The sequence below is a fragment of the Mobula birostris genome, chromosome 7 (genome assembly GCF_030028105.1).
Source record: "Mobula birostris isolate sMobBir1 chromosome 7, sMobBir1.hap1, whole genome shotgun sequence".
Taxonomy (NCBI): domain Eukaryota; kingdom Metazoa; phylum Chordata; class Chondrichthyes; order Myliobatiformes; family Myliobatidae; genus Mobula; species Mobula birostris.
The window spans coordinates 175,802,386-175,815,919 of record NC_092376.1 but is presented as its reverse complement, the minus strand read 5'-3'; the positions used below and the strand labels follow the sequence as shown (position 1 = coordinate 175,815,919).

General features: G+C 46.8%; 1 protein-coding gene across 3 annotated transcripts in view; it reads left to right on the top strand.

The window, feature by feature from the left end:
* Positions 1 to 13,534, top strand: part of ndst1b (N-deacetylase/N-sulfotransferase (heparan glucosaminyl) 1b) — a 203,056-nt gene that overhangs the window by 160,044 nt on the left and 29,478 nt on the right. For 2 of the 3 annotated variants that reach the window (XM_072264129.1, XM_072264130.1), the window contains 2 exons: positions 4,472 to 4,654; positions 8,696 to 8,792. In XM_072264129.1, the coding sequence (XP_072120230.1) occupies positions 4,472 to 4,654; positions 8,696 to 8,792 (280 nt within the window). The remainder of the gene's footprint in view (positions 1 to 4,471; positions 4,655 to 8,695; positions 8,793 to 13,534) is intronic. The other variant, XM_072264131.1, reaches the window with a different exon arrangement.

Genomic DNA, 13,534 nt, shown 5'->3' with positions numbered 1-13,534 from the left:
CCTCTTCTCATTGCTACCATGGAGGAGGAGGTACAGGAGCCTGAAGACACACACTCACCATTTCAGGGGCAGTTTCTTCCCCTCTGCTAATCAGATTTCCTCACCTGACGATGACCTCGTTATTTCTTTCATTCATTTACTTTTGAGATTAATGTAATTTTAATGTTTTACACTGCACTGCTGCCACAAAACAACAAATTTCATGATACAGGTCAGTGGAAATAAACCAGGTTCTGCTTTGACCTGAATCAGTTATAGGTCTGTGGATGTACTTCTTAAGGAAAGGGTTCCCAACCCGCGGTCCATGGAGCCCTCAGTTAATGGGTGGGGTCCATGGCACAGGAAAAGTTGGGAACCCCTGCTCTGTCTGTCTGGAAGCCAAAGTTGGAGTACTGTGTGCAGACCTGGTCACTACACCACTGCATCACCATTAACTGCTGGGACAGGCTGAGGGGCAGGTTCCAGATTCATATATTCCTATAGATTGGCAAGTTGGTTTATTATTGTCACATGTACTGAGATACAGTGAAAACTTGTCTTGCACACTCTTCACACAGATCAGATCATTACAGTGTATTGAGGTAGTACAAGGTAAAACAATAACAGAATGCAGAATAAAGTGTCACAGTTACAGAGAAAGTGCAGTGCAGGCAGATAATAAGGTACAAGGTCATAACGAGGTAGATTGTGAGGTCAAGAGTCCATCTTTTCACACTGAGGACTGTTCAAGCATCTGATAACAATGGATTCTTGAGCCTGGTGGGACGAGCTTTCAGGCTTTTGTATCTTCTGCCCGATGGGAGAGGGGGGGAAGAGAGAATGTCGGAGTAGGTGGGGTCTTTGATTCTGCTGGCTGCTTTACTGAGACAGTGAGAAGTGTAGACAGAGTCCATGGAGGGGAGGATGGTTTCTGTGATGTATCCACAACTCTCTGCAGTTTCCTGTGGTCACGGGCAGAGCCGTTGCCGTACCGAGCCAGGTGCATCCGGCCAGGATGTTTTCTGTAGTGCATTGAAACAAATTGGTGTGGGTCAAAGGGGACATGCCAAATTTCTTTGGCCTCCTGAGGAAGTAGAGGTGTTGGTGAGCTTTCCTGGCCATGACGTTGACATGGTTGGATCTATTGGTGATGTTCCCTCCTAGGAACTGGAGCTCTGAACATTTTTGAACCTTTAAATAACAGCATTTGAAATAGTTTTCCATTCTGTATTTTGGTTCCCCTCTCACCCCTTCTCCTGTCTTGCCTATCACCTAGTTCAGGTGCCTCTCCCCCTGCCCTTTCTCCCATGGTCCACTTCCTTCTCCTATCAGATTCCCCCTTTCAGCCCCTTACCTATTCCACCTGTCCCCTTCTGGCTTCTCACCTCATCCCCATCGTCACCCACTCACCTGGTCTCACCCATCACCTGCCAGCTTGTCCTCCTTCCCTTCCCCTCACCTTCTTATTCCAGCTTCTTCCCCCCTCCTCTCCAGTCCTGATGAAGGGCCAAAACGTGGACCGTTTATCCATTTCCACAGATGCTGCCTGACCTGCTGAGTTCCTCCGGCATTTGTGTGTGTCGGTCCGGATTTCCAGCATCTGCGGGATCTCTTGTGTTTATGAAGATGGGAGAGGGTTCTGCTTTGCGAGTTCTGGTTATTTTCAAAGTACTTGAGGAAGGTGGACGATTGATGGTAGTTTTCCAGCTGTGCCTAGAAAGATCTCCAACTCTCTCTGCATCCTGGAGTCCTGTGGTCAATGCCTTCTCTCTGCCATCTGTGTTTGGCAGTGGCCTTAAACCCCTCCTGCCGAGGAAGCATAATTAGTTTTCTCGCCTCTACCCAGCTCCATCTGTAGCTGCCTCTTGGCGTGACACACTCGGGAGTGCTGGCTCATTTCTCATCTGTGGCAGGAATGAGGCGTGAATCAGTGCCTGCCAGAGCCTGCAATATAAACCTCCCAATCTGCCGGTAGGTCCAAGTGCGAGTCAGTGATTGCCTTCCTGCAGAGAAACCATTCCACACATCAACTGAGGTGCGATTTTCTCAGATTTCATCCACAACTGCCCAGCTAATCCTCGAAGTGCCGCTGTTTCCCTTTCAAATCAAGACAGGTTAGTATTTGATTTGAAAGGGAAACAAACGTTAGAAGAAATTTAAAAAACAAATTATTTAACAAGCAACTCACATCAAAGTTGCTGGTGAACGCAGCAGGCCAGGCAGCATCTCTAGGAAGAGGTACAGTCGCCGTTTCAGGCCGAGACCCTTCGTCAGGACTAACTGAAGGAAGCGTGAGTAAGAGATTTGAAAGTGGGAGCGGGAGGGGGAGATCCGAAATGATAGGAGAAGACAGGAGGGGGAGGGATAGAGCCAAGAGCTGGACAGGTGATTGGCAAAAGGGATATGAGAGGATCATGGGACAGGGGGTCCGGGGAGAAGGAAAAGGGGGAGGGGGAAAAACCCAGAAGATGGGCAAGGGGTATAGTCAGAGGGACAGAGGGAGAAAAAGGAGAGAGAAAGAAAGAATGTGTGTATATAAATAAATAACGGATGGGGTACAAGGGGGAGGTGGGGCATTAGCGGAAGTTAGAGAAGTCGATGTTCATGCCATCAGGTTGGAGGCTACCCAGACGGAATATAAGGTGCTGTTCCTCCAACCTGAGTGTGGCTTCATCTTTACAGTAGAGGAGGCCGTGGATAAACATGTCAGAATGGGAATGGGATGTGGAATTAAGATGTGTGGCCACTGGGAGATCCTGCTTTCTCTGGCAGACAGAGCGTAGGTGTTCAGCAAAACGATCTCCCAGTACCTAGAGATGCTGCCTGGCCTGCTGCGTTCACCAGCAAATTTGATGTGTGTTGCTTGAATTTGCAGCATCTGCATAATTGCTGGTGTTTACGTTATTTAACAAGCGTTTTGCACAATGCTCAGGGTGTTCCAGAGTTCCGAGTTCAATTCTGGCGTTGTTCTGTAAGGAGTGTCTGTACGTCCTCCCTGTGGAATCCACCCGAGTGCTCCGGTTTCAACCCACAGTCCAAAGTAACCTGCATACCGGCCAGGTTACTTGGTCGTTGTAAACTGTCCCGTGACTAGGTTAGAGTTAAATCGGGTTTGTTGGAGGTTGCTGGGGTGTTGTATGACGAGCCGGAAGACTCTAGATCAATAAATCATCACTAAATAAATACATAAGACAAGCTCTGGTCCTCCCCAGGATAAACAAGGTTCCTTCCATTCATAGAGTCAACGAGCCACTCAGGACAGAAACAGACTGCTCCACGCTGACCAGTTTTCCCAGATCAGCCAGTCCCATTTGCTTGTGTTCGGCCCATAAACCCCTGAACTTTTCCTGTCCATCCACCTGCCCAAATGTCTTTTAAATGTTAAACGCGAGATTCTGCAAAGGACTCTTCATCTCATGATCAGAATATTTATTGCTTATTTAGTTAATTATTATTTCTTTCTTTTTGAATTTGCCCAGTTTGTTGTCTTTTGCACGCTGGTTGAACGACCACGTTGGTGCTATCATACAGTGATTACATGTCATGGTTATGATTCCAGTGTGGATTTACTGTGTATGCCTGCAAGAAAATGGATCTCAGGGTTGTGTATGGTGACGTATATGAACTTTGATAATAAATTGACTTTGAACTTTGAATTTTGATAGGAGAGAAGAGTGGGCATTGGGAGAGAGGGAAGGAAGAGGGGCACCAGGGGGAGGTGATGGGCAGTTGAGGAAAAGGGTTGAGTAGGGGACCAGAATAGGGAACGGGAAAAGAAGGAAGGGAGAGTGTGGGGGGGTGAACTCGGTGATTTTGTGCTTCACGTTGCCCACTCCTAATGCCCACCCCAATATTGTTTGCTGCCCAGAGCACAGGAGAATTGGGGGGGGGGGGGGAGATTTGATGGATACAAACTTATGAGGGATATAGACAGGGTAAATGCAAGCTGGATTTTTCCACTGAGGTTGGGTGCGATTAGATTTAGAGCTATGGGTTAAGGGTGAAGGGTGAAATACTTAGGGGAACCTGAGGGGGAATTTCTTCACTCAGAGGGTGGAGAAATGAGAGAGTGACAGTGTGGAACGAGCTGCCAGTGGAAGTGGCGGACGTGGCTTTGATTTCAACATTTAAGAGAAGTTTGGTGAAGTACACTGGAAGGGAGGAGTATGTAGGGCGACGGTCCAGCTGTAGGTCATTGGTACTAGGCTTGGGCTAGATGGGCCGAAGGGCTTGTTCCTGTGCTGTAGCATTCAATGATTCTATGACCGTATAACACGGTGTGAATGTGTGTCTGTCTGTGTTTGAGGGTTGTGTGTGAGTGTGTATGGGTGTGTGTATGTGTATGGATGTGTCTCTGTGTGTATGGGTGTCTGTGTGTATATGGGTGTGTGTCTGGGTGTGTGTGTGTATGTGTGCATGGGTGTGTGTGTGAGTGTGTGTGTGTGAGATGGGTGAGTGTGAAATACTGATCTCTCCCTCCCCTCTCTCCTAGATCAGCATCTTCATGACTCACCTGTCCAACTACGGCAACGACCGGCTGGGCCTGTACACCTTCAAGAACCTGATCAGCTTCGTGCAATGCTGGACTAACCTGAAGCTGCAGACTCTCCCTCCTGTTCAGCTGGCCGAGCGGTACTTCCAGCTCTTCCCCGAGGAGCAAGACCCCTTCTGGCAGGTGAGAGCTCGCTGCCCTGGGATCAGGCGGGAGTGCGAGAGAGTTAGACAGACAGAAAGAGAAAGAAAGTAAGAAAAGAGAGAAAGAAGGAAAAGGAAGCTATCCTTACTTGTCACGTGTACATAGAAACACACAGTGAAACGCATCGTTTGCGTCAACAACCAACACAGTCCAAGGATGTGCCGTGGGCAGCCGGCAAGTGTCACCGCGCTTCCAGCGCCAACATAGCACGTCCACAACTCTCAAACCTTAACCCGTACGTCTTTGGATGTAGGATGAAACCGGACCACCAAGAGGAAATATCCATAATAATTCAGAGCTTCAGGTACTGGCGTTCTACCCCCATCAGAGAGATCTTCATTAGCAGAGGAGCTGGGAGAGAGGACTGTGCGGACCGTGTACGGAGGGACGTCGGACTCAGTGTGCAGTCTAGCAGCAAGTGGTCGTCTTCTTGTGATCGCAAAGCCCTGTTGGACGTTGGTACTGTGGAACGCTGCAGGTCCAGTTCACTAGTTTATTGGTGGGACCAACACCAGAGGAGGTGTGTAGCCTTGTTTGTAGCGCGGACTTGGCTTCACACCACGGTGACGCCTGTTGCAACCACCCTGGAGAGGTGATGCTGGCGTCGGTGTGGCGCGATGCCTACGCTGGCGTCAGTGCTGCCCTCCAGTGCTGGCTCAGTAGAAGACAAGCTGGATGCATTCGTCTGCAGATTCTGTGGGCTTGTTCTTGCCAACAACATTCATGAACTCAGGGACTTGGACTGTATTTCTTTTTGTGTGATTGTATTTTACAGCTGTCGTATACGTGCTTTGTGCTGTGCATGACTGTTGGTACTGTGTTTTGCACCTTGGCCCAGGAGGAACGCTGTTTCGTTTGGTATGCGTGTGTAACACGCACAATGCTGCAGACCAGGCAGCATCTATGGAAAGGAGTATGGTTGACATTTCAAGCCGAGACCCTCCAGCATTGTGTGTGTGTGTTGCTCTGAGTTTCCAGCATCTGCAGAATCTCTTGTGTTTTCATGTGTGATTGAATGACAGCTAAACTTGAACTTGAAGCTCACACAGTCACTGGGGACTGTACAACAGTCATTGGCTCCGGTGTCACACTCTACGGTTGCATTGTGCAGGGAGTGAAGGATTTCATTTCCACAGACAGGCTACTGGTCGTGTGGGTTTATTCTTGTGCCTCGTGAAGGAGCCTTCCACAACACCTTTGACAAAACTACCTTACCTCACATCTCTGAAACCCCTTCATTACCCAACATGTTTTTGTAGGCCCCCCCCATCCCTATCTGCACCCTACTTTCCACAGCTACACAAACACCACAAACCCCTCTCCCCCACTCTTCCGTCCTCCATACCCTCCCTTTGTAAATCCCCCATCTTTCGCTCCCCAATATCTCTGCAGCATTCCCTAACCCTCCAGCATTTAGTGTGTGTGGTTCTGGATTTCCAGCATCTCTTGTGGTTATCGTGCTGCTCCTCTGTGAAGTATCTTTGAGGTTTGCCTCCCCTGAACAAGTTCAAAGTAAATTTATTATCATCCTCAGTAAATCCAAGAACCATAATAAAATCAATGATAGGCCACACTAACAGGGCAAAGAACCAGTGGGCAAAAGACAACAAACTGTGAAAATATAAAAAGAATGAAAAAATTATAATAATAATAATAAATAAATAAGCAATAAATATGGAGAACATGAGATCAAGAGTCCTTGAAAGTGAGTCCATAGTTTGTGGCAATGGTTCAGTGATGGGGTGAGTGAGGTTATCCCCTCTGGTTTAAAGGCCTGATGGTTGCGGGGTAATAACTGTTTCTGAACCTGGTGTTGTGAATCCTGAGACTCCTGTACCTTCCTCCTGATAGCAGCAATGAGAAGAGAGGATGTTCTGTGTGGTGGGGCCCCTGATAATGGGTGCTGCTTTCGTGCGATAATGCCAGAGAGTGGTGAATCTGCGGAGGTCAAGTCACTAGATTTGCATAAGGCAGAGGTTGATAGGTTCATATTTAGTCAGGGTAACAAGGGTTACAGGGAGAAGGCAAAAGAATGGGGTTGAGAGGGATAGTAAATCAGCGCTGATGGAGTGGCAGAACAGATTCGATGAGCTGAATGGCCTAACTCTGTGACAAGGTCTTATGACAAGTTTAAGTTAACATAGTTAAATTGGAATAAGTTTCACATAAAGTAACAACGTTCTGCTCCTATACCCGGTGTTATTGATTTGTAGGGAATTATATCGGCATTCTTTCTGCTCTCTGCTGTGTTCTCCCGGGCTCTGTGCTTCTTCTCCTCACTCTCCTGTTAATGGCCTCCCACTGACCCAGTGCACAGGACAACATTCACATACATCACTGTTTCCCTTCTCTTGGGAGACAGAGTAGCTGACAGGACGTCTTTTCGAGCCCAGAGAATTCCCTGGTTGTCGTTGGGCCTCGGATGGGGAGCTGATGTCACCTTACAGTCATTAGGCTCCTGAGCCGGTGTAGATAACTTCGCTTCCCTCAACACTGAATGATTCCACCTATGGACTCATTTTCAAGGACCTACAACTCATTTTCACATATTATTTACCTATTTAGCATTTATTACTCTTTTTTGTATTTGCACAGTTTGTCTTCTGCACATTGGTTGTTTGACAGTGTGTGTAGTTTTTCGCACACATAAAAGTTGTTGGTGAATGCAGCAGGCCCCCTCCTGTCTTCTCCTATCATTTTGGATCTCCCCCTCCCCCTCCCACTTTCAAATCTCTTACTAACTCTTCTTTCAGTTAATCCTGATGAAGGGTCTCGGCCTGAAACGTCGACTGTACCTCTTCCTAGAGATGCTGCCTGGCCTGCTGCGTTCACCAGCAATTTTTATGTGTGTTGCTTGAATTTCCAGCATCTGCAGAATTCCTCGTGTTTGCGTGTGTCGTTTTTCATTGATTCTATTGTGTTTCTTTGTTCTACTGTGAGCGTCTGCAAGAAAGTGAACCTCAGGGTTGTATATGGTGACAGATACATTCATTGATAACAAATTTAAGTTTTAAGTTCAAGTTTATTGTCATCTGACCTTACATAAATGTATCCTGGTTGCATCACAGCCTGGTATGGAAACACCAATGCCCTTGAGCAGAAAATCCTGCACGAAGTAGTGGATACGGCCCAGTCAGTTGCGGGTAAAACCCTCCCCACCATTGAGCACATAGAGGAAAGCTGCATCCATCATCAGAGACCCCCACTACCCAGGTCATGCTCTCTTCTGGCTGCTGTCATCAGGAAGGTACGGGAGCCTCAGGACCCACACCACCAAGTTCAGGAACAGTTATTACCCCTCAACAATCAGGCTCCTGAACCAGAGGCGATAACATCACTCAACTTCACTTGCCCCATCACTAAACTGTTCCAACAAACTATGGACTCACTTTCAAGGGCTCTTCATCTCATGTTTTTGATATTTATTGTTTTTCATTATTATTAGTATTATTTCCTTTTTTTCCTTTTGTATTTGCACAGTTTCTTGTCTCCTGCACACTGGTGTTTGTCCATCTTGTTGTGTTTCCTGAATTTACTGTGAATGCCTGCAAGAAAAAGAATCTCAGGGTTGTATATGATGACATACAGTATACCTACTTCGATAATCTATTTATTTTCTCCATATACAACCAAACAAAACAGCGTTCCTCCAGACCACAGTGCACCCACAAGACATACACCATACACAGTACTAAAACAAAATATTATCACAAATAAATTAATAAAATGCCATTCAAACTGCATGTCATGCACAGCACAGGTAAGCAGTAAACAGCTCGCTGTCCTAGTGACGAGACCTCGGTGGTGACAGGGTACTCATCAGTCTCACAGCCTGAGGGAAGAAGCCGTCACCCAGTCTGACAGTCCCAGTTCTGATGCTCCTGAGGGTAGTGGGTCAGAGAGATTGTGGGACGGGTGGTAAGGATCAGGCCCTTCGTCTGCAACGTCACCTTGCAGCTTCCGTACCACACAGTTTGAACTCTGAATATACACCTGGCTCTTGTATCCATTCTGTTTCAGGATCCTTGTGAAGATAAAAGGCACAAGGACATCTGGTCCAAAGAAAAAACATGTGACAGACTTCCGAAACTTCTAATTATTGGCCCTCAGAAGTCTGGTAAGTGTGCATGCTCAGGCTGGAACTGTTCAAATATAAGTCTGATCGGTCCAGCTTCTGTATAAAGTGTCAAAATCGAGTTTCTTGTTATCTGCACAAGTCAATGTATGCACAGTTGCAACAAAAGTGTACTTGCTTGAGATCCTCCTTTTCACGTTGTGAGTCAACGATTGGGAGGACAGAATTGACGGTCTTGCGGCCAGGTTTGCGGATGGTGGTGAATCCAGACGGCTGTGGGGGCCAAGTCATTGGGTGTACTCGCAGCAGAGGTTGGTAGGTTCTTATGGGAGAAGGCAGGCATGGCAGAGCAGACTCGATGGGCTGAATGGCCTAATTCTGGTCTTATGATCTTGCAGCAACATCACAGGCACATATCACATGATAAGCAGCATTCACAAGATACGTATAAATGATAGATACATTGGAATTGGTAAATTGTTTATTATTGTCACATGTATCGAGATACAGTGAAAAGCTTGTCTTGCACACTGTTCATACTGTCATGAGCCCCGTGACGGGTTAAAGAACCAGCAGAAATAGAAAACACTTTGGAGTCCAGTATTGCTATTAACTAATAATATTTATTAGTAACTATGCAATACAGTAATATAAATGTAGATAAATCAAACAGGTTAGCAATGATTTTATATATATATATATATGTAAGTATATCAGTAAGTGTGGAAATATATGTATGAAAAAACCAAGCTTCTTTAGTCTAGGGGTAAAAAGATACAGTCTTACGATGATGAGTAAAGTTCAGTTCAGTTCGTGGTATTTATACAAAACCAAAGTCCATTTTAGTGCAAAGTGATCAGAGTGGCCATTGTGTTACTAAGCTGTAGTGATCAGTGTTGTGCCAGTTGGTTCAGGAATCAGATGGCCGGAGGGAAGCAGCTGCCCCTGAACCCAGTGGTGTGGGATTTCAGGCTTCTGTACCTCCTGCCCGACGCGATGGGAGCTGAGAGGAGTTGGCGGGGCCTGGATGCTGGCAGTCTTTGATGATGGATGTTGCCTTTTTGAGGCAGTGCCTCCCGTCAATACTACCGATGGTGGGGAAGGATGGATTAGGCTGAGTCCATCACCATCTGCATCTCCTGGCATTTCAGACCAGTGGAGCTGTCATACCAGAGCAGGCTGCAGCCAGTCAGGTGGGGATGGACTGAGAAACGTTCCCTGCTCTGACTGAAGTGCTCAGTGGGCTCTTGCTTTCTGGGCACTGATAGCTGTGCTGCACAAGCTCTGCCTACTGAATCAAGCCGTCGAGTCATAGAACACTGCAGCACAAAACCAGGCAGTTTGGCCCATCTAGTCTGTGCTGGACTATTTATCTTCCTGGTCCCATCGACCATATCCCTCCGTACTCCTCCCATCTGGGTACTTATCCAAACTTCTCTGGAACATTGCAATCAAACCCACATCCACCACTTCCACTGGCCGCTCGTTCCACACTCTCACCACCCTCTGAGTGAAGAAGATCCCCCTCAGGTTCCCCTTAAACATTTCACCCTTCACCCTTAACCCATGTCCTCTAGATCTAGTCTCACCCAACCCCAGTGGAAAAAAACCTGTTTGCATTTACCCTGTCTATACCCCTCCTAATTTATCAAACCTACCCTCAGTCTTCTGTGTTCTTAGGAATGAAGTTCTAACCGATTCAGACTTTCCCAATAACTCATTTCCTCAAGTCCTGACAACATCCTTGTAAGTTTTCTCTTGTGAGGAAGCAGATTGCTGATTATATCTTAAACCTGCATTCAGCAATGTCTTTACTCATTAGTGTGGACAGCCACTGTAGAGTGATGGCCAGCACCTTTTCCCAGGGCAGAAATGGCTGGAGGACGTCCAGTTAAGGTGAGTGGAGGAGAGAGTAGGGGGATGTCAGCGGTAGGTTTTTCACACAGGGAGTGGTGGGTGTGTAGAACACCCTGTCAGGGGTGGTGATAGAGGTGGATACGTTAAGGACATTTAAGAGACTCTTAAATAGGCACATGGATGATAGAAAAATGGAGGGTTATGTGGGAGGGAAGGGTTAGATTGATCTTAGTGTAGGTTGAAGTGTCAGCACAGCACTGTGGGCCGAAGGGCCTGTACTGTTCTGTGTCCAATATTATCAGGGACTTTAGTATGGAAAGAATTAAATCTCTCCATGCTCTTCAGGACTTCTTTTTAAGGTGATTGTAGGAAAGTATGGGAGATTGTCAGAGGTAGGTAATTTACACAAAGAGTGGTGAGTACGTGGACCGCCCTGCCAGAGGTGCTGGTAGAGGCAGATACATTAGGGACATTTAGAAGGCTCTTAGATAGGTAGATGGATGACAGAAAAACTCATCTTGGAGTAGATTTATATAGGTTAGTATGTTTAGAATGGGGGAGGAAACCAGTTACAAGCTTAATGTACAAATTCCTTACAGGCAGCAGTGGGAATTGAACCTCTGTTGCCGATCACTGTTAGATTAGCTGGACAAAATTATGAGGGGTATAGATAGGGTAAATGCAGGCAGGCTTCTTCTACTGATGTTGGGTGGGTCTACAGCCAGCGGTCGTGGGTTAAGGGTGAAAGGTGAAAAGATAAAGGAGAACATGAGGGGAAATGTCTTCACTCAGAGGGTTGTGAGTGTGTAGAACGAGCTGCCAGTGCATGTGGTCCATGGGAGCTCGATTTCAACGTTTAAGAGTGGTTTGGATAGGTACATGGATAGTAGGGATATGGAGGGCTATGGTCCCGGTGCAGTTCAATGGGAGTAGGCATAGACTAGACGGGCCAAAGGGCCTGTTTCTGTGCTGTACTCTATGACTCAGTGATCATGGAATTGGTTTATATAGGTCAGTACAATTATTTTATTTAGAGATACAGCATGGAATAGGCCCTTCTTACCTTCCAAGTTGGGCCACCCACTGACACCCCCCCCCACCCAATCTAACCCTAGCAAAATCACAGGACAATTTACAATGGCCAGTTAACCTACTGTGGAATGTGAGAGCACTCAGAGGAAACCCACGCGGTCACGGGGAGAACATGCAAACTTGTTACAGAGGACACCAGAACTGAACTGCAAACCCCAACGTTTGGAGTTGCGGAACAGAAAGAGCATCGTTACCAGGCACTCTTATATACCGTAGTCAGTACTGAGCTGTACCATCTCTGTTCAACTGGTTATTGAGGAAGGCTCCTTTAACGAAAGGCTGCTTTCTCTCAGTCTCTGGTCATTAGGGCATTTCCTCATCTCCACAGCTGCCTTGGCTGAGTGATTTTCGTAGTATACAGTCAGCTCAGGGACAGGCTGCTAACATCTGGATCTGCCCCACTCCTAGGCATCGTGGGTGTTTTAACAACTGTCTGATGGGCCTCCAGCCCTCCAGAGCTCTATGCTCCTCCCTTTCCCAGCTGTTGACAATTATGGCAAGGATACGTGGAGAAAAATGTCTTCCACTGCCTTGCTGTTCGGTGTTGGTGCAGTGGGACCTCACAGCGGCCACTGCGATGCACGCCAAGTGATGTTAGCCCTTTAATGCAACATCTCACTCAAATCCATAAGTGAATTCATTGAAAATTTCCCTGCAACACTAATTATTCTTGCTGGGGCCTAGTTGCAATTAAAGTGGGCGCCTCAGTGGTTAGCAAAACACTGTTACAGCTCTGGGACTCTGGAGTAAAGGGTTCAATCCTGGTGCCCTCTGTCAATAGTTTGTACGTCCTCCCCGTGACCACGTGGGTTTCTTCCGGGTGCTCCGGTGTCCTCCCACGGTCCAAAGATGTGCAGGTTGATAGGTTAATTGGTCATTGTAAACTGTCCTGTCATTCGGCTGGGGTTAAATAGGTGGGTTGCTGGGCGGCGTGCATTGTTAGGCTGGAAGGGCCTGTTCTGTGCTGCATTTCTTATTTAAGATGAAATATCACGGTGGAAGCTGCCGATGCTCACCAAGTTCAATGGTTTCATTTAACATCAGAGAATGCACACAATATACAGCCTGAAATTCTTACTCTTCACAGACATCCTCGAAACAGAAAACCCCAAAGAATGAATGACAGAAAAAAGATGTAAGAACCCAAAGCCCCCGCCCCCCTCCCACGCACATGTATCATAAAGCATCCCTCTCCCTCCCCCAGATTATTCTAGCATGAAGCATCAGCATTCACACCACCCACCATGCAAGCAGGAGCACTAGTGACAATAAATTCTTTATTGCAACATCTTACTCAGATCCTCGAGCAAATTCAGTGAGGATTTCTCTTCAACAGTAATTATTCTTCTTGTTGGGCCTGGCAGAAACTAAACTGCATGTCCTTCACCTGGGATTCTCCATCAACTTCCATGCAAGAGCAGGAAATTACAGGATGCAATTGTACCCAGGTTGGACTCAGAGCGGAAGTGGCTAATGCGAGGAGGCATGATTATACACTGATTGAAGGGAAATGTAGGGGGTATCAGAAAGAGAGTGGTGGGTATGTGGAACACACTGCCGGGGGTGGTAGAGGCAGATACAACAGGGAGATTGAAGAGACAATTAGCTATGCTCATGGATGATAGAAAAATGGAGGGATATGTGGGAGGGTTAGATTGGCCTTGGAGTAGGTTAAATGGTCAGCATAATATTATGGGCCAAAGGGCCTGTACTGTGCTGTAGTGTTCTATGTATTTTTTGGAGATAGAGCAGGGTAACAGGTCCTTCTGGCCCAATGGGCTCGCACTGTCCTATAAAACCCATGTGATCAATAAACTTACTAACCGTGTGTCTTT